Below are 19,264 nucleotides of genomic sequence, written 5' to 3' on the forward strand. Positions count from 1 at the left end.
GGTTAGCTCCCGAGCAACCATCGCTGACTTGATTGTTTTCCACTCACCAATCCATCACTACCCATTGCGGCGCAGATTGGCAGGTACAAAGCGCCTTTTTCTTTGTTTGTGGATAATTTGTGCTTGAGCACCTTACAGTCCAGTTATTGCTACTGCCCCAACAGTGCGCAATGTTCTCCGCAAAGCCCGCAGGCACTGGCACCGGCCTGTCCCTCAACACCGGTTCATCCAACCTCTTGTAAGAGCCTTCCATCCAACTGCGCGTTGTTCCTACCTCTCGTCGCCTCCATTTTCAACTCGAATGTTCGGTCGCTCCAATTCTATATCTCACTATGGCCGCGAAACCTGACTCAGATGAGCTAACCAAAGATTGCACAAATAGTGGCGGCGGCACCAACACACAAGCGACCACACCAGCAACAACGGGCGCTTCCGGTGGCCTCTTCGGCAATCTTGGAAATAACAACGCAGCGCAACCAAAACCAGCCGGTGGACTCTTTGGAAACTTGGGAGGTGGCACTGCACAGCCATCTCAACCGTCCGGATCGAATATGTTTGGCGGCCAACAGCAAACGAACACTGCCACCACTGGCGGCGGCTTATTTGGCAACACGGCGGCCACCACATCTCAACCACAAACCGGAGGACTCTTTGGGGGAGCCACGGGCACTGCCAACACTGCGCAAAGCGGAACCACCGGTGGAGGGTTGTTTGGTGGTCTAGGCGGTGCTGCGGCCACCCAAGCTCAATCCAAGCCGCTCTTCGGTGGCACTACGACAAACACTTCTACCACTGGAGGAGGTCTATTGTGAGTATCTACCTACATTATTCATGTTAAGAAGTGGTGTTTGCGTCCTAACAGAAAGCTTGTCATAGCGGTGGCGCCACTCAGAACAATGCACAGCAAACCCAGGCTCAGAAACCTACACTGGGTCTGTTCGGCAATCAGAGCACCACTACACAACAACCCGCACAGCTCGGTGGCACCACCGTAATTCCCGGAGTCAAGATCGACGTCAGCAACATCCTCCCCACAACCAAGTATGAAAGTTGTGCGGATGAGATCAAGGCGGAGCTTGAGAGGTTCGATAACTACGTGCTGGGTCAGATCAAACTATGCAACGAAGTCTCGAACATGATTCCTACCATTGAGACACAAGGACAGAGCATACCACACGACGTGGACTTCGTTCAGGGGAAGCTTGAAACCATGCAACATGCTCTGGAAAACGATGCCCGTGAGATTGATCAGCTGCGCAATCTCGTATCGCGCGATGCGGCCGAAGCCCAGGTTGCGTTCCGCGCCATTGACACTCTGAAACTACCTCTACAATATCAGTCTACCGGCGGTGCTGGATGGTGGACCTCTCAGAACCAGAAGACTGATGCGCAAACGCTTCGCTCAACGCGTAAGAATACATTGGCCCTTCCCGATGATGTTGAGAGCGATCCTGCCACTGCCACTAGCGTGAACGGGGTGCCTGTTAACCTGGTGGATTACTTCTCCCAGCGTTCGGATGAGATGGGGGTTGTCCTCGAGCGCTACACTCGGAGTCTGAAGGAGATCGAGGATCACCTTCACGGAGTAGAGTCTACTCTGGAACGACAGATTCATGACTTTGTGACGGCGCGGAGTCGTGATGGACCGGCGTCTGGAACTCCCAAGTCCATAGTCAACGATCTTGCTACTGTGCTTAGCGACGTGGAGGCTGGTATCTTAGGTGTTGCCGGGCGGCTCGGCGGCGTGACCGAGCAGGTGCAGGAAGTTGTCCTGGGTCCTCCTTCGGCCGCTGATGGCAGGCTAAACCTTTGAAGGATGGGTATCTACCTGATACACACTTGCTCTGTCGGCGCTGAGTCTTTGTTTTTCTCATTGTACAATATAATGTTCTTGGCGACGGTGAAAAGCAAGGGGCCATGGCACTTTTGTCGGTTGGTTTAGCATGGTTTTAATGAGGAGTTCTTTGTGTGATGCAATACAGGGCTAGGGGCGCCGCCGGCATATCATAATGGAATTCAGAATAATCTCAAGATTTACGAGCTTTGGACTCTAGAGATAATTTGATGGCTAATAACAAGAATAGACTAGGAGTCGGATTATAAAGAATTGGGCTTTAGATAAGCCTAATGGAAACTGCTATCTAAAGCACTCAGTACTCATAGTAGATGAGGTCCGACGGAGGTCAAGTTAAGGCCGGGCGGTGAGGGGGAAAACGCAAGAGGGCGGCAAACTGGCGTGATCGCACCTCATCCCCGGATCCACCTTCTTAGCCTCATTCCCCGTCTTATCAATCAGTCAGACTCACTCGCCCTCTCGGCATCTGTCGGCGTTGCTGGCTTGTCACCATGACATATGCGACGATAACACTTCTCCGCTAGCTTGTGATACCGACTGCGAGCGTTGGAGGTTGGTTGCATCACTCTACCTCGATACTCCATCCAAATGATCGCCTGTTGACTCACCCCAGCACTAGCACTAGGATCTACGATCTGCGAGGCGGAAGAACCCCCGAACGCCGCCCCCCTGAATCTAGAACAGCTCCTGTTTTTACCACCACAACATGAAACCCATGTCCACGTCTTAAAATGTCGGTGTGACGCTGCCAATTGACGACGCAAGGCATGTACCTGCCCTCTGCTCCCTCAGGCGCACTGATAAGGTATGATGGCAGACAATCCTATCTATCCAGTCGCAACCTGGGTCAATGTCCTTCCCCACAGTTTTCAGTCGCGATGACGCGATCGGCGCCGAATCTGTGGCGCCCGGGGGCTTCGGAATGTTTTCTGGAACCCGTCGTCCCATGGTTGCTTCATGGCTAGCTATCCTGCTGTGTCCGGCCTCTTGGGTGATTTTCCCCATCGATGGTGCAATACATTGTCCGTAACATCAGCCCGGCGTGGAGATGAGTCTTACTGCTCCCAGCACGTCTGCTGACATTTGGGTCGGAGAACCAGGCTGCTCTGCCTCATGCCTATATATGAGCAACGACTCCTAACCTCTACCTGTATCCCTTAATAAGTCCGTTCCAATACTATCATCTTCATCTTGTGCATCTACTCTTGCTTTCATTCTCAGTTGCATTTCATCTATAGAGTTCAGATTCTGTCTCCCCCTTAAAACATGGCGCCCTCGTTGGTGGACCCTCTTCCCTCCCAGGATCTAAGATCCATCTCCATCTCCAAGAAGCAGGACATCGCCGGCAACAAATTCGGCTACCAGCCGGGCAGGACGACTGTGGAAAACCACGATAACTATGCGTACGAACATCTGTTACCAACATTCCCCAACCTTCATTGGGCACCATTAGAAGAGATTCCTCATGAGGACAGGGGGCTTCATGGTGACCCCGACTTCCGGAACCTTCTTCAGGACGCAACAGATGTCTTCGATTACACTCCGAAGATTGGCACGGAAGTTCACGGCGTCAATCTTGCCAAACTGACAGACGCCCAGAAGGATGATCTAGCCCGTTTGGTTGCTGTTCGTGGCGTGGTCTTCTTCCGTGATCAGGATGATCTGGACATTGACGCCCAGCGTGACCTGGGCAGGCATTTCGGCAAATTGCACAAGGTATGAAGCCGGTTTCTCTTGGTGTCTCGGAGCTCGTCGGTCTAATGATTGTCATCAGCATGCCACCACGGCTGTTCCTAGAAAGGAAGGATTGGAGGATATTCATGTCGTCTATGCAGGTGACAATGCTGCCGACCAGCGGGCAATGTTCACACCCAGCTTTCTGTGGCACTCAGATGTATGTGGTATTCATTCCTTTGCGTATTATTCGCAGCCTTCTGATAAGGAACAGGTCACTTATGAAGTTCAACCCCCTTCATATACATCTCTCAAGGTTCTTACTGGCCCCCCTCGGGGAGGCGGTGGAGATACTCTCTGGACATCTCAATATGCAGCATATGATGCACTTTCATCTCATATGCAAACATATCTCAAAGGCTTAACAGCTCTTCACTCTGCCGAAATGCAGGCTTCCGACTCCAGAGCCCTTGGACGAACGGTTCGTCGGGAGCCTGTCACAACAGAGCATCCATTGATCAGGACCAACCCTGTCACCGGTTGGAACAGTCTTTTCTTCAACCCTGGCTTCGTGACCAAGATTGTCGGAATCCCCAAGACTGAAAGTGATGCTATCATTCGCTACCTCACCGAAGTGATTGCAACAACACAAGAGATGCATGCTCGCTTCCAATGGAACAAGAACGACGTGGCCATCTGGGACAACCGAACCACGGTTAGTAGTGGCCCCCACTGGCTTGATAACTGTATCAGATTGCTAACGATATCGATAGAATCATTCAGCTTCTTATGGGTTTGCCCCTCACCGTCGCCATGCCGTCCGAGTTGCATCCCATGCTGAGCGCCCAGTGTTGGACCCAGCAGGGAAATCACAGGAGGAGGAGTACATTGCTCGTTACAATCTCCCTCCTGTCAACAAGGATGGATCCCGTCAGTCAAACTACAACGACTGAAGAAGATTCTCATCTGAGGTGCTTCCAACGGATAAATATTCTGGGGCACTGGCGTTACTTCGTTTGCTGTTTTATATTGTCGGCCAAAGACTGCAAGAGCGGGCTCTTCATGCAGACTTGGGAAGACTGGGGCTATTGCAATTCTAGCGTCTTGATCATCAAGATCCAGCGAGTTTATCTTCTCATTGAAGCCGGAGCGTTACATGGGCTATCGTTATTTACTTTGAGCATTTGCGGGGCACGTGGCTAGGGACCACCTTCCCTCCTCAACCATCTACTGATACCAACTAATTCAATCATTACCATTGATATCTTCCTGAATCTTCACCTTCATGGCTCATTCCATAAGCTCTTTAGTATTACAGTATGCTCGGTTCCATGGGATAGCAACTAGCTACACAGACGTGGATCCCCTCGAGCATGTGCAAGAAAGCTGTGTCGCGGTCCCTGATCTTCCCCTACACTCCCTTTCTCGGTTCCGAGACCACCTTAATAAGGTGCACACATCTCTCGAACACAGCCTTCATCATGAGAAGCTAAACCTCAAGAAAGAAAGCGTGTTCTTTCTTACTTCTGCACTTCGAAGAATTGAATTCACTGACATCGAAAGCGACTGGGAGAGTATTCTGCCGTCATGGGACCGTTACGACAAGCTGAAGGTGGAGACTCCAATTCTTACCAATGACGAGGAGGAAAATCTACCCCCTGTTGCAAGATCCGCTTGCTATGGTCCTGGAGACTTTGACCTCAGTCCATTGGAGGACAAAATCAGCGATTGTGACGTGGTTTTAGCGAGAGCCTTGGTAAATGGGATAGACACTTCCGGCGAGAACATCCGAGAGGAGAAGCTTGAGTGTACGAAGGATGTATTGCTTCTGATACAGGAGGCTCGAAAAAGCTTTGATCTTCGCTATGAGGATCTCGAGGATTTACTGCGGACTGAATTGAGCTTAGAGGAGGCGGGTCTACATTTGCCGTCTTGCTCGAAATGGTCGCCTGCTGACTTCAACAGGTCCAAGCTTCACATTCACGTTCGGATTCCCCTGACCTTCTCCCTGCCAACGATGACCATTTCTCTGACGAGGAGGAACCGCTCCCTACGGTTGACGGCACACAATCCAACTTCGGTGTATCTGCAGAAGATGAAGACGGGGGCTGGAAGGATCCATGGAACATTGATGAGACAATCATCGACCCTACGCAGAATTGGCTGATTGGTACCCCATGCGTGCGAAAGAAATCTTTTCAAGCAGACTGGCAGCATTTTAACACCTCGCCGCTGATTGCGGATGATATCGAACTAGCTGACTACGTGGTGACTCAATCCAAATCACTCGGGGAATCCTTCGAACTCTCTGATCATGCCGAGCAACATGGCGTTCCATTACACTCTGCCAGTCAACTCTCGACAAGCGACGCGAAGTCGAGTCATGGTATCTCTCAAGTGACGCTTACTGATATAACTGATAATATTGGTACATCTGACTCCATCCCTTACAACGAAAAGGTCTTTGCCATCAATACTCCTCCAGCAAGCGATACAATTGTTCGGGAGCTCAAAGCTCAACCGCAGAAGACGCATACAGACTGCATTAATATGCGACAAGTGGATTCGAACTTGTTGGAGCTAGGTTCGACAATTGGAGAGTCGTCCATGTCGACCGCGGTGAAAGGGGCTATTGCGTTAACGAACAGCCCTGAAGCTGTCTGTGCGAGAGAGAGAAGCGATCATGTGAGGATAGAGGTCACAAGATTGCCGGAGGATCCATTGGAGAGCTCTGAGATACACAGTGACCATACGCCCAGCCATGATGCCAAAACTTCTTCCGGCAACACATCGCTCCGCAAGAGCCCTTGTCTACCCCAAAAACGAAGATCCAGTAATTGTAGCATGCCCTCGAAAAGGAAAGTTCTACATGGAAAACAGAACGAGTCATTCCCATACAACGAAGGATGTGAAAGTCTGCATCTGCTTACTTCCTCAAACCTGGGCTCCTTGGCCTCGTACATGCAGGTCAGAGGACTCGATACGAAGAATTCAGTGGCGCAAACTGTTGACTTCATCTCACCAGCTCTAGAAGCAAAGGCTAGAGAAAGAGTGCTAGTCACTCGACTGCCCGAGGAGATAGCGTTCATTTCTTTGGATCCCGCTCAGCAAATTCCTCTTGCTCCACACGATCTCTCGGGTGGTTTAAGATTGTCGCTGTCAACCCGGCTTCTCCGAAGTCATCCAGATCTTGTGCGTCATCTCGAGGAGAGCGAGCTTGTTAATTCAATAAATTATGTTGATCCACAAGACCACATCTCAGCCAATGCGTCGGGTACTGGATACTCCTTCCAACATGCCGACATAATCATAGATTCCACGACGGCACTCATAATAACGAACCCCCAAGCCACCACGCAGCTGTTCTTACCAGGACATAAATCCAGCATAGCGAACAGTGCCGGCAACATCAACTCACCTCTTCGCGAAAAGGTTTTCCTGCTAGCAGGAAAGTATGAGGTCGTGTATGTTCTCATATGCCACGGCAGTAACCCAGCATACAACTCCACTGGTGGAGATCTCTTACTACACAAAAACATTTTGAAATCTCTGACATCTTTCATCGCTTTCTGTGACCCTCTTTCGAGCTTTTGTAGGGTTCAGTCATTGTTGATCCCAGCATGTCCTGATACTATCGTTAGGTGGATTTCTGCTATTGCAGGCAAATGCCAAACTTGATGTGCTGCTCATATGTGTAAGAGCTCTTCTATATCTGGTTCATACTGTCTTGTCTTGAGTTATATAACAAGTGTACTATCTGGGACCTCTAACCACCGCGATAGCTGTTAATAAAAAGGATCCTTGAACTTTGATTACATTTTACAAGACGATCCGCCGATGCGGTCATTTGTCTTTGGGTCAGGCAAGTAGATAGCGTCCGAGTTGGCTGCCTTTGTCCGCTTGCCCCAAACCAGCTGTATGGTCAATTCATCCAAGCATTTTCATGATGGTTGATCCCCAATCAGTGCTTCAGAAATCCATCAACGGTACTCACTAGCGGGAGGTCAGCCAACTATATGTTCCTCAGTGCCAAACTACGAATTACTGGACAAGAGAACCATATTAATGCATCAAGGCCAGGGCCTAGTTCTCCAGATGGGAGTATAGCAGCTCAACCGTACGCTACCCACTTAACCCATACATACACAGCACCTGCATACGGCCCCGAGCAACAAAACCATCCGTATAATGAGCAAAGTACATATATACACAAGCACAGTATACCACCTCCCTTCCACTCCCCTGAAACGCCGAGCGTAAATTCTAAATTGGCCTGCATGCATGACACAAGCCAAAGCAACTTGCAGTGAGCAACAGACAAACCAGGAAGATCCGGTCACACCACACCAAACCTTGTTTCCACCTCCCACATCCACATTCCTTCACAGATATCGAACTTTTGAGAAGGGGTCCCTGTAATGCATGCGTAGGGCTACAGCCCCGTCCTGTCGAAATAGGATCTCCCGCCCGGAGGCTCCCCGGGATAGTCGGCAGGGCGCCGATGTCCGCCGTCGGCCCTGGATATCGCGGGGGCACCGACCAGAAAAGAATGATTCGGTCCGCCGTCGGCCCCGAATCGAGCGAGCAGCACGCTGTCATGCGGGAGCGTCGAGGATCCGGTCGTTGGGCGCGTGCTGGAGCCACCTCTTCCTCCTCCTCCTCCTCCTCCTCCACCACCGCCGCCTCCACTTCCACTTCCTCCAACTAGCCGGGTTCGGTGCTGGGTACTCGTCGTCTCGCCTGAACGTTCAAAATTAGGATCTTCTTTCATAACAGAAGTGAGATCTTTGCACGACGTACGATGTCTCGGATCCCCGAGTAACCGCCCCTGCAGCGGCGGCGGAGGCATAGCCACCGCTTCCGCATTCTGCCTCTGTTTCTGGGTCGCTGCCCCCTTCGAGCTCCCCGTTCCACTGCGCTGGTGGCGGTGCAGCTGTTCCACGCCTTCGCAGTCGACCGGGTACCGGTGCAACGGTGTCTGCGGGGGCATGGAGGATCCCAGTGCCGTGTGCGTGTGCATGTGCATTGGGAGACCCGCTGCACCTGCACCTGCTGCATCTGCTGCAGGACCAGAAGCTGTAGCAGCAAACGGCGACGGTGGCGGCACGTTATTCGGGTGGGGCAGAGCGAGCGAGTTCAACATCTGATGGACCGAGTCCGTCGCGGCGGTCTGCATCTGCGACTTCATGGCGCGCGATTTCAGCAGGTTGTATAGGTTGGTGATCTGCGTGAAGCGGGTGCATTTCTCGCGGTACAGGTCGACGAGCTCTTGGTTCTTTTTGCGGAGTTGGTCCTGCGTGGTTTGCATGTCTGCGTGGTGCGGGAGGGTGTGTTGGTATCTGGGTTTGGAGGGTGCTTCGGGGCTGAGGGGAGGGGAATCGGATTGGACTTGAGGGAGAACGCACCTGATATTCGTGCTTGTAAGGCGGAGATCTCCGAGTTGGCGTTGTGGATCACCTTGTCCATCTGGGTGTTGAGGTTGGCGTATTTCTCGGTCAGGGTCTTTCCGAGGAATTCTTGGTAGAAGCTGCGAGAGGGGGCTGTTAGTGACTGTCTCGAGAACGGGTTTGTATGCTTCATATGCTGGGGAAGGACGATGCGCACATTTCCTGGGTGGTCTGGTACGTCCAGAACAGCAGGGCCCGGCCGGCGCATTCCATGATCGTGTTCGGGTCCAGTCCGCTGAGCACGCTCGTCTTGTAGTCTTCGGATGGGTTGAGGATGGTGGCGACCGCGTCGTCTGGATTGACAAGGATGGTTTGGCAGGCCGGGCAACGACGGTCGACTGATGTTGGATGTGAAAGTCCTAGATTGCTGGCACATTGGAGACAGAAGATGTGTCTTCGGAAGGATTAGTGACGGAGGTTGTGGAAAGGTGAAGCTGCTGTTGGACTGGACTTACGAGCAGGTCGTGACGACTGCTCTCTCTTTCAGTTGGGCTCGACATTTGAGGGAATTGCATCGAAGGTAGAAATCCATTGTTGATAGTGATCTAATCCCCTGGGTTGTGTGGATTGACGAAGGGTGAGAGTGGTTGTATGAAGCTGCGCGAAAGCTAGATCAGGAAAGCAGACGGAGGCACTATTCTAGACATAGAATATCAAACGGCCATGAAGGTCTCAAAATGGTAAATATCTCAACTTCGACTATATACTGCCAAAGGGTTTATACGGGTATCTTAGCATACATAACACTTCTCGCTCTCTAGCACATCCCCTATAAGTCTACTCTTCCCTGCACCAGCGCTCTAGAAGAAGAACGTATTTCCGGACGCATCGCGCCTTGTCGTCCGCATTTTTTCCTCAAACTCCGGTCCAGGTTCATATTCCCGCCACAGGCTCGCAGGGAAGATGTGCTTGTTGCGCTCATACCAGCGTCTATCGACCACCTTGGTCAGGGTGGGATCCTTATCAGCTCCTTCCAACTGATCACTATTCGGCTTTGAGAGAGGATCGTCGGTTTGTGAAGCCGCCGGCGGCTTGTTAGAGTAATCGAACAGCAGGCCACCGGCGCTTGTGTAGCTGGGGACGCTGTTGGCAATAAAATAGTATAGCTCGTAGTGCTGCATCAATCAGCCAATGCCCCATATCAACTCAGGTTGTGGCAGATACTCACATGTGGCACAATGACCTCGCCCTTGACCAGCATCAAGTCATCGACACTAATTCTAGCCCATTCGCGCCGGTTGTCTTTGCGCGCTTTGGATGCTTGGCTGTTACCACTGACGCCGAGCTCGGCTCCGACCTTCCGGCATCTGTCGAGAAACAGCCACACGGGGTCGCCCTTTTTGACTTTAACTGTCCCAGCGGGGATATTCGTTCCATCGTAGAAGATAAAGGGAATCAATATCTCGGTGTTCTTCACGGCCTCCTGCATGGCCAGGAACTCCCGACGGAGAGCATCGCGCGCCTCTGCCTCGGCTTTCAAGGCCGCTTTTGTCATCGCCTTCGGTGGTGGAGGGGCATTGGGGTTGGGTGTGATGCGCCGTGATGGTGGCGCAGAGCCATCGTCGACTGGAGTCCTCGAGGCGGACCGCGGAACACTGGAATCGCGTGGGGTACCGGCAGCGCTGTCGACCTCTTCCTCTTCCTCCTCGTCGTTGTGGAATGAGAGCTTGCTCTTCACGAGCGGCTTCTTCTTTTTCTTCTTGGGAGGGCCGTCGCTTCGGGGAGTCGAGTTGCTAGTGCTTTGCGATCAGCATCGTGGGGCATCAACGGACTACTGTCAAGCCTTGACCTACCCGTCAGTTATGTCGCCCGTAGAAGGAGTGGCACTTCTAGAAATACCGGCTGAGCTTCTCCCAAGCGATTTATCATGGGCTTCTCGTTCTTTCTGCTCGAGGACCTCTGCGCGGCGTTTGCGAAAATCGGAGAGATGCACCAGACCAACCGTCTGCGACTTGAGTAAGTCTTCTGCAGAGACAGTCTGGCTTGTGAAGGATCTCGGAGTCGAGCTATGACTGGGCTGTTCGGAGTTCGACATCGTGTCGGGAGTTTTTGGAGGTCTATCTCGAATCGAGTGGAAGTGGCTTGTCGTTCTTCCTCACATGCAAACGACTGACGTGCCGGCACGTGATTGGGAGAGTTTCCGGATTGGGGTGGTCGAATTGATGCCTGTAAGCCAACAAAATGTCAATGGCACGGTAAGATAAGACCTCGACCAAGCCAACAAGCTTCCAATAGCTTCTTTTCTTTGACCTCCGAATCACTTGACCCGGGAGAACTCTTTCATTGACGTTGCAGGTTGGAAGCTCGTCGCGAGCAAACAAAGCCCGAGCAAACAGGCCAAACCCGCCGCCCGTGCGATCTCCGCAGGATCGCCGTAAACAGGATCGCATTTCCGCTACGCCTCATTACATCCGTTCACTCCATACTCCCTGCAGCTCTTCAAGATGATGGACGACGAAGACGACGACTTCTACGATCCCGCCGATACCGTGCCGGCTCCTCAACACCAAAATGGTGCCCAGAATCCTCCTGCGGATAACTATGGCGAGGAATATGAGGAAGAAGAGATAGAAGTGGATGAAGATGATGTATGGTTTCGATACCAAGTGCACCCATATTTTGGTCGTCTAACTCAAGCTCTAGGATGACTTCAACATCATTACTGAAGCGCCCGCCGATGCGCCACCTCCAGAAGCGTGAGTCGAGCTCCGTGATTCTGTCCTGCAGCTTGTCTAACCCTCGAACAGCCCACATCCTCGCCATGCCAATCTACGCGCAGAATCACAACGCCCCTCGTCCGCAGAGTCTCCTCCTGCTCCGAAACCCTCCACACCCATCCTCACTACTCCCAAAGCTGAATCCGCTACGCCCGTACCAGTCAGCGCAAGACCCGCTGTACCCGCTGCACCGCAAAGGCCAGGCTCATCATATCCTCCAGTCCAAGTGTCCACGATCGACGTTCATGCCAACCCCGTCCACCCGACGACGGGCAAACCCATTCTACTGACCGACATGGACGCGGACTTTCCGGAAGACGACAAGCCATGGCGGCGACCGGGGTCCGATATCACGGACTACTTCAACTACGGGTTTGATGAGTTCACGTGGGCCAGTTACGTGTTGAAACAGCAGGAGCTGCGCAAGGATATCGGGGACCAGAAGAGACAATTGGACGATATGCAGGCTTTCCTGGGGATGGGTATGCCGCCGATGGCCGGTGGCCCACCCGGGCCAGGCGTTCCTCCAAGCAGCGCGGCCCCTCCGATGCCCGGTATGCCCGGTATGCCGGACATGTCGCCGGAGATGATGCAGGGAATCCTCACGAGCATGATGGCGCAAGGCCTGGATCCCACCTCGATGGACCCCATGACGTTCATGCAACACGCCCAGGCGCTCATGGGCGGGCAATCCGGCCCAGGCGGCGGACAGCAGGGTCAACCTGGATTTGGGGGGCAAGGTGGTGGCCAACAGCAGATGGGTTACGGAGGAGGTTTCGGAGGAGGTGGCCGGGGACGGGGACGAAGATGGTAGTTGAAGTTAGGGGCTTTTCCTCAAAGTATCAGTCACCTTGTTATGATAACGGCTTTGTAGGGGTGGCATTTTGGATGGTAGGATGGAGTTAGAAAATTCCCAAGGTATATGCAATCCATTTATTAAGCAGAACCGAGAAGGTTTGACAGCCCCGGAGTCGGTCTGGCCGGCTCGGGAAAGGGAGCGAGCGGGTAATGATGTGCCAGACTGGAGATACTGGGGTAGTTGTATGAGTAGGTATACCGGGTGGCTGTTCCACACGAGACAGCATACAGTGGTCTGTCTTTCCAATGTTCAATGCTAAGCTCTCTCGGAGTGACCGGAAAACAAAGAACTGCTCGTAGGAAAGGTCGTGGTGGTGAATCCCTCGGCAGAACGCAAAAGAGGATGGAAGCTTGTTGGTCTTGGCATTCTGGAAATTTCTCGCGACTCCAGATCAGATCTTCGTTTCCCCGGCCGGCCGCTTCCTCTTCTTCTTCTTTTGCTCTCCACGCCTTGACTCACCTTCATCCTTAATCACTCCTCTTTGATTTGCTCGCTGCCTCCTGTGCTCAGCACCCTCAATCACAACACCACCACAATGGTATGTTATCTCCCTCCGTCTTTGGTGCTTGGAGCTCCGATTGAACTTTTCCGCCTGTTTCCACCGCATCGTCGATTCCTCTGATCATCACCACCATCGACCTGAAACTCTTGAACCTGTCACTAATCCGTTCTTTCTGTGCACAGTCTTTCCTCCGCAACGTCAAGAACCTTGCCCCTCTCCTGGACCGCGTCCTGGTCCAGCGTGTCAAGCCCGAGGCTAAGACCGCCTCCGGTATCTTCCTCCCCGAGAGCAGCGTCAAGGAGCAGAACGAGGCCAAGGTCCTCGCCGTTGGCCCCGGTGCCGTCGACCGCAACGGCCAGCGCATCCCCATGGGCGTCGCTGTCGGCGACCGTGTCCTCATCCCCCAGGTACGTTTCGGACATCGCCCGGTCCGTCCGAAGGAGCATTGGGTCTCTGGCAGCTCCAACGCTTTTCCGGCCATGGCTAACATTCTGCTGTGTAGTTCGGTGGTAGCCCCATCAAGGTTGGAGAGGAGGAGTACACCCTCTACCGCGACTCCGAGTACGTGCATCCCTTTATTCATTGATTGCTGCCGCTCTGGATTCTAACCCGTCCCAATCACAGGATCCTCGCCAAGATCAACGAGTAAATTGAACTAGCCAAATAATGTTCAACGTCTTGCTGTCTTCTGTTTTTCCGGATGTTCGAAGCCGCCTATAACGTGTATTATACCTCCCTTTTTCCGCAAAATCATGAGCCTCGGCCATTCAGAGCTCTCTTCCTAAACTCCCACCATTAAAAAAGGCCCCATACGAGCTGTGGAGAGGGGACTTTGGTTCCTCTCTTCATCGTTAGTGTTGTGGTCCTATCAACTGTTCTGCTGCGCATTTATTGCCGAAAGCGTGAAATGACTGTTTTTTGCATACCACACGATGTACTTTTGTCGCTTGTCAACTACTTCACTCTCGTCGTGTCTGGGGCTGTTTGCCGCGGTGAGAGTATGTAATACGATATGATAATCTCCTCTCTTCTGATGACTTCTGCTGGTTTTGTTTTCTTGAGGTCTCGTAGCTCCTAGCATCAGACCCATCGTAGTCCGGACCCTAGATTAATCACTCGTCGTCCGCCTCGAAAGCAGGTATCGCGTGAGCCTTCCATGAGATACTACACCATACCTGTAGAGGAATGCATATCATGCACAAGTCGCACAATCATCATCACAGTCTCAGATATCTAGGGATCAACCTCTACTGTCCTGCGTAAAACTTAGACAGACTTGATGTAGGAACCCGGTTCAGCAGTAAGGACTTGACGAACATGACACTTATGCATCACCTCCTGTCCAGATCTACAGAAACGAGTCTCAACAGTGCGGTTGTGGAGCAGCAACGCTGGAATCGATGTCATCGACCAATAGATCATGATGCATTGCCAGGATGAAGTCGTCCGCACTGGAGGTCACAAGGTCGGACTAGGTGGTATAATTCCTTATGTATCAGTCCGGACTGGCTTGAGTCGCACATGCACTTAATAAGAGCAAATGAGCCAGATTCTCTTGAGATGATACTGTCGATATGAGGATGGCTGCTCCCTGTTCTGCAGAAGTTCAATTAGATGTCGCGGTTGATGGAGGATGCGTAAGTTGATCGATTCTATATAACTTGGTTAGGACACGGGTAAACCATCGTAGTGTCACTATGAACCTGTGCTACTCAGAGAAAGTATGATTTATTTCTTAAGGATAACGGCAGTCTCGTGTCTTGACTAGAAGAATTTGATTGGGCGTTGGATTTGAGGAGGTAGGAGAAGGGGTGGCATTGTTGTTGGTAGGTTGTTTATATCCTGCTCAATCGGGACAACCTGGAGAAAGATACATACGGGTGTGTTTACATCGACAACAATCTTTGATTTGGTGTATGAGCGATGGTCAAGAGAGGATAATTCAAACTTGATCCTTAATCAATACAGAGCACAGAAAGGAAAGAAAGCACCATCAGCTTCGCATCTTCGTCCTGCTTTCATTAACTGTAATAGTCGAAACACAGACGAGAACTATGTAAGCCACTTTCCAAACCCAACCCAACCCTCTACTCGATAATGTTAGTAACCAATTCCCACGAGCATCCATGCTACGGTGCCCAAACCCCCCCCCCTCCTTCATATTATCCCCCAGGCAAGCTAGTTGGTAATATATATACCGCCAGCATCGAATGCAAACCAAACAAAACCTTTCTCCCTCCTGCCCTCCCCAGCCCTTACCCAGGGCCAGCAGAGACCAAATCTCCCAAGTTCCATCCATCCGCCTCCCGCCTCGGACGTACGGAACCTCCTCCCTCGTTTCCCACACACCCACCAACCCCTGCCCGAAAAATCTTTTTCCCACCTCCTTTATCTTGATCTTGATCTTGATCTCTGCAGAACAGATCTCTAGACCATGTGGATCTGGGAACCGAAGCCTTCCCTTCGGATCTTATCTTCGTAGCTGTAACCAAAGGGGGGGAGGGGGAGTGTAGTCTATTTTGACGTCGGTTTGGGGCGTTACATACGGCGTTTGTATTGGGTTACCATACACCATACCAGACACCGTCCACAGGTACAGACACAGACACAGGGTATTGTATGCCTTCCCACACACATATACTATACTTTTTCTTTACTTGGTCGAGTTTGTTGGTTTGTAAGGGTCGCTGTACGTTTGGTATGCACATTCTGTACAGCACACACTTGCGTTGCTGCGCTGCGCTGCGCTGCGCTGCACATGTGTCTAATGTGTTCTTTGTGTACGAAGTTGCTGTTACTATGTGGATTGTGCACACCGCATGTAGGGGGGAGCTGCTTTGCGCGATTGCTGGAATGATGGCTACATGTACAACACATATTGCAGCTGCGGTTCTTTTGGCACCGGGCAGGTTTTTTTTCCCCCTGTCTACTTGGTGAGTGTGGGCGTCGCTTGGAGGGGTGGACAAGTCATCCTTGCATGCGCTGCTGCATGGTTTTTCTTTGTTCTTTGGCATCTCTCTCCCCCTGGTCATTACGGGAATGGGCTCTAATCGCGATACGAGCCGAAACATCTCAACAAATCTAGAATCTCTTTACGGACCGAACAACAGATCGTATCGTTGTATTCACGACTATCACAAGTCTAAGCAGTGTTTCAACTCCAGAACGGATCAAGTCCCGTCTTTCCCTTGCACTTGAATTCAAAGCAAAGCCGGGGAATCCATGTGTGTGTGTGCCGTCAAGAAAAGAAAAAAAAATGAGTAAAATAACAGAATGACGTAAAACAACCGTATCATGCCATGCATTCAGAAAATAGAATCTCATAGGAAGATTAAATTAAAAAATAGAAAGGGGAATCAGCAGAAAAGACCCTCCTTTTGCTCTTACGCGGAACCAAACTCCTTGATGTCGGTCTGCTTGCCGAGAAGGGCAAGGGGCACGATACCACTGACGTGCATCTCGGGACCGTAGACGTGCATGTTGAGGCCAAGCTCCTCACCAACGGCCTTGATGTTCTTGAGACCCTCCTGGTAGTTGGGACCGGCACGACGAACCCAGATCTGGACCTTGTGCTCGTTGAGGACGGGGGCGACCTCGCGGAGAGCGCGGATGACACCCTTGAAGGTCGAGGCAACGTTGGTGAAGTTGGCAATACCACCACCGATGAAGAGAACCTTGCCCTCGGGGTGGGTGGGGGCACGCAGCATCAGGTCGAGGATGGTGCGGGCGTAGTTGAAGGTCTGAGTCTCGGTGGGAGCACCGGAGTACTCACCGTAGTTGGCAAGCTCGCTGACGAAGCCAGCAGAGGCAATGGCGTCGGCGTACACCACGGAGGCACCACCACCAGCAACCAGGGTCCAGACACGGCCGTTGGCGTTGAGGACGGTCAGCTTGAGCGAGGCACCGGTCTTGGCGTCCATCTCGGAGATGAACTTCTCCTCCTTGCTCAGCTCACGGCCGAAAGGAGCGGGGAACTCCATGGGAGGGCCAGCATCGACGTTGACCTTCTCGCTCTTGATGACGGGCATGCCCAGGTTGGCGGGGCTGCGGGCAATGGCCCACTTGGTACCGCACTCGAACTCAGCGGTCTGGTCGAGCTTGGCAGCCAGATCGAGGAAGTGGACTTCAGCGGAGGTGGCATCCGCGTTGGGGATGACAACCAGAGGGTTGATCTCAAGGTAGGTGAACTGGCAGTCAACGTAGACGGCGTAGAGGCGGGAGATGAAGTCAACGAGGACGTTGTGGACACCCTTGGGGACCTTGCTCAGGAGAGTAGCAGCGATCTCCTCGTTGGAGGGGTAGTTCTTGAGGTTGACGGGGATGAGGAGCTTCTCAGCCTTAGCATCGACATCACCGACATCGACACCACCCTCGTGAGTGAAGAGGATCCAGTCACCCTGTTGTGAATTAGCATTCCTGCGCATAGTGGCAATCGGGTTGCGATCTTCCTTACCTCACGCACGGAGTGGATGTTGATGTAGTACTCAGTCTCCTGGGGGTGAGGCACGAAGGGCTCAACCAGGAACTGACGGAGGTAGCCGGCCACGGTCTCGACCTGGATCTCCTTGCCAGCGCGAGCCTCAATCCACTCCCGAGCCTCAGCCCAGGTCTTGTTCAGGGCCAACAGGCCGCTCTTTCCACGTCTCTTGATCAATTGATCGGGCTTGGCCACGAACTTGGATCCGGGGGTCAACAACCAAGGGTAGAGGACCTCAGCCTGGTCGAGAACGTCCTTGACGGACTCATCTTCGGGGAAGTAGAGGGAGGCGAGCTTGGGAGGAGGGTTGTGCGTGGAGGAAGGAGGGAGAGGAGTCGGCTTGATGACGGGGGCACGAGTGAGGTGGTAGTTGAGGATGGCCTTGCCATCAGCCTCGAGAATCGATTTGGCGGACATGATGATCGTAAGAGGAGAGGGAGGATAGAATTAAACTGAAGTAAGTGTAAGAGGCGGCGGATAACAACAACAATGGAGGATATAGAGGATGTATATGGGAAGTCAACCCCGGATTAAGAATATACCTGATAATTGAGAGAGTAGGAAGAAGAGTCAAGAGGAAGAGGAGGAAGAGAGGAAGACCAGAGATATTTTTCGTAGGTTGGTAGGAATTATTACCAGATGCGAGATGTCACTGGAAATAGATCGGAGGGAGGAGGGGTGGGTTGAGGAGAGAGTCGGAGGGGGGGGAGGGGGGGGTCAAGTGGGCACAAGAGGAAGAGTAAAAAAGAGGTCGGAGAGGGAGAAAATGAGAAAAAAAGGAACCAAACGGAAGCTGAGACGGGCGCCGATTAGTCGACTCGGTGATGATACTGAGTATGCAGTGTCCGATGAAAGGAGCAGGTGGAATAATAAACGGGGTGGTGGGTAGGGAATTTTTTCTGGGCTGGCGGCCGCCAGAGTAGGAATTGGGATGGATCAGTGCATGGAATGATCGTCCCAAACGGACTTACCTCTGGTTTCCTCTGGTTTTCTCTGGTTTTCTGGAGCCAAAATGACCAAAACGCAGTGATACCAGACGCTATTGTGGCCGATACCAGGAATACCAGGGGAGTTTGTGGGAGTCCTGGGAGTTGTTGAGATGCAAGTGGAGCCTCCGTAAGAAAAAGCGGGCCGAGCGAAGACCCAGCCTGTCATCCAGACTCATCCTGGATTGGGCGGGCGTTGGGGATCCTCGGGAGGGTCAATCCAGAGTCTGAGTATTTTAGTTCCGCAGTATCTGCCCTACGCTGTAGCCTCAATACCACGCCCCCTAGAACTATGCAAAAGAATTTGTTGGGTACGTGGTCAATTTGTTGGCCATGGTCTCGTACGAAACCGGAAGCAATTGCAGCAGAGTGGCCAGATGATGTCCCAGAATTGGCAGAGAACCTAACTGGAAGAGAGAATGAGAATCAATTCTACATTATACTTGACTACTGACAGTCGATCGATATTGACATGCTGTACGATGATGTAATCAATCTCCCTGGGTGCTCACGGCCACGCTTCTTTTTCCCCAGTTTCTTCAGTACCTGAGGCTGCCACTGGCTCCGATAAGATAAGGAAAGACGGCCGACTACTGTACGATGGAAATGAGGGGCAGAGCCGACAATACAAAACAGCAACAGCAACGATCGGACTCAACGGTGCACTGTACATACCATCCCGAGTGACATAGTACTCCGTAAGTTACTACTGACTGCCAAGTAGGCAGCTCCTCTTGCGATCAGATT

General features: G+C 52.1%; 6 protein-coding genes across 6 annotated transcripts; 3 read left to right on the top strand and 3 right to left on the bottom strand.

Annotated features, from left to right (window-relative positions):
- Positions 1-50: 50 nt before the first annotated feature.
- On the top strand, positions 51-2,032 carry BO86DRAFT_340570 (nucleoporin FG repeat-containing protein). The gene is made up of 3 exons (XM_025669054.1): positions 51-238; positions 383-808; positions 877-2,032. Exons 1-3 carry the CDS (start codon positions 171-173, stop codon positions 1,811-1,813), a joined length of 1,431 nt encoding a protein of 476 aa, XP_025526887.1. The 5' UTR covers positions 51-170; the 3' UTR covers positions 1,814-2,032.
- Positions 2,033-3,121: 1,089 nt separating this feature from the next.
- On the top strand, positions 3,122-4,482 carry BO86DRAFT_419684 (TauD/TfdA dioxygenase family protein; the record flags this gene model as incomplete). Its single annotated transcript, XM_025675139.1, has 4 exons — positions 3,122-3,571; positions 3,630-3,749; positions 3,804-4,244; positions 4,303-4,482. 4 exons carry the CDS (start codon positions 3,122-3,124, stop codon positions 4,480-4,482), a joined length of 1,191 nt encoding a protein of 396 aa, XP_025526888.1.
- A 3,428-nt stretch (positions 4,483-7,910) lies between these two features.
- On the bottom strand, positions 7,911-9,601 carry BO86DRAFT_340575 (uncharacterized protein). The gene is made up of 5 exons (XM_025669055.1): positions 9,432-9,601; positions 9,134-9,370; positions 8,935-9,056; positions 8,323-8,839; positions 7,911-8,175 (listed from the first exon to the last, which is right to left on the bottom strand). The coding sequence occupies exons 1-5, from the start codon at positions 9,506-9,508 to the stop codon at positions 7,962-7,964; spliced, it is 1,167 nt and encodes a 388-aa protein (XP_025526889.1). The 5' UTR covers positions 9,509-9,601; the 3' UTR covers positions 7,911-7,961.
- A 45-nt stretch (positions 9,602-9,646) lies between these two features.
- On the bottom strand, positions 9,647-11,011 carry BO86DRAFT_432345 (FAM50/XAP5 family protein; the record flags this gene model as incomplete). The annotated part of the gene is made up of 3 exons (XM_025675794.1): positions 9,647-10,091; positions 10,145-10,691; positions 10,770-11,011. The coding sequence occupies 3 exons, from the start codon at positions 11,009-11,011 to the stop codon at positions 9,777-9,779; spliced, it is 1,104 nt and encodes a 367-aa protein (XP_025526890.1). The 3' UTR covers positions 9,647-9,776.
- A 159-nt stretch (positions 11,012-11,170) lies between these two features.
- fip1 (cleavage polyadenylation factor subunit FIP1) lies at positions 11,171-14,079 on the top strand. Its single transcript, XM_025674508.1, has 7 exons — positions 11,171-11,564; positions 11,620-11,672; positions 11,724-12,478; positions 12,568-12,584; positions 13,237-13,461; positions 13,557-13,615; positions 13,679-14,079. The coding sequence occupies exons 1-7, from the start codon at positions 11,421-11,423 to the stop codon at positions 13,701-13,703; spliced, it is 1,278 nt and encodes a 425-aa protein (XP_025526891.1). The 5' UTR covers positions 11,171-11,420; the 3' UTR covers positions 13,704-14,079.
- A 2,071-nt stretch (positions 14,080-16,150) lies between these two features.
- Positions 16,151-18,190, bottom strand: aclA (putative ATP citrate lyase subunit (Acl)). Its single transcript, XM_025672266.1, has 2 exons — positions 17,508-18,190; positions 16,151-17,451 (listed from the first exon to the last, which is right to left on the bottom strand). The coding sequence occupies exons 1-2, from the start codon at positions 17,946-17,948 to the stop codon at positions 16,438-16,440; spliced, it is 1,455 nt and encodes a 484-aa protein (XP_025526892.1). The 5' UTR covers positions 17,949-18,190; the 3' UTR covers positions 16,151-16,437.
- Between the last annotated feature and the right edge of the window lie 1,074 nt (positions 18,191-19,264).

The sequence above is a fragment of the Aspergillus japonicus genome (assembly GCF_003184785.1).
Source record: "Aspergillus japonicus CBS 114.51 unplaced genomic scaffold BO86scaffold_30, whole genome shotgun sequence".
Classification (NCBI taxonomy): domain Eukaryota; kingdom Fungi; phylum Ascomycota; class Eurotiomycetes; order Eurotiales; family Aspergillaceae; genus Aspergillus; species Aspergillus japonicus.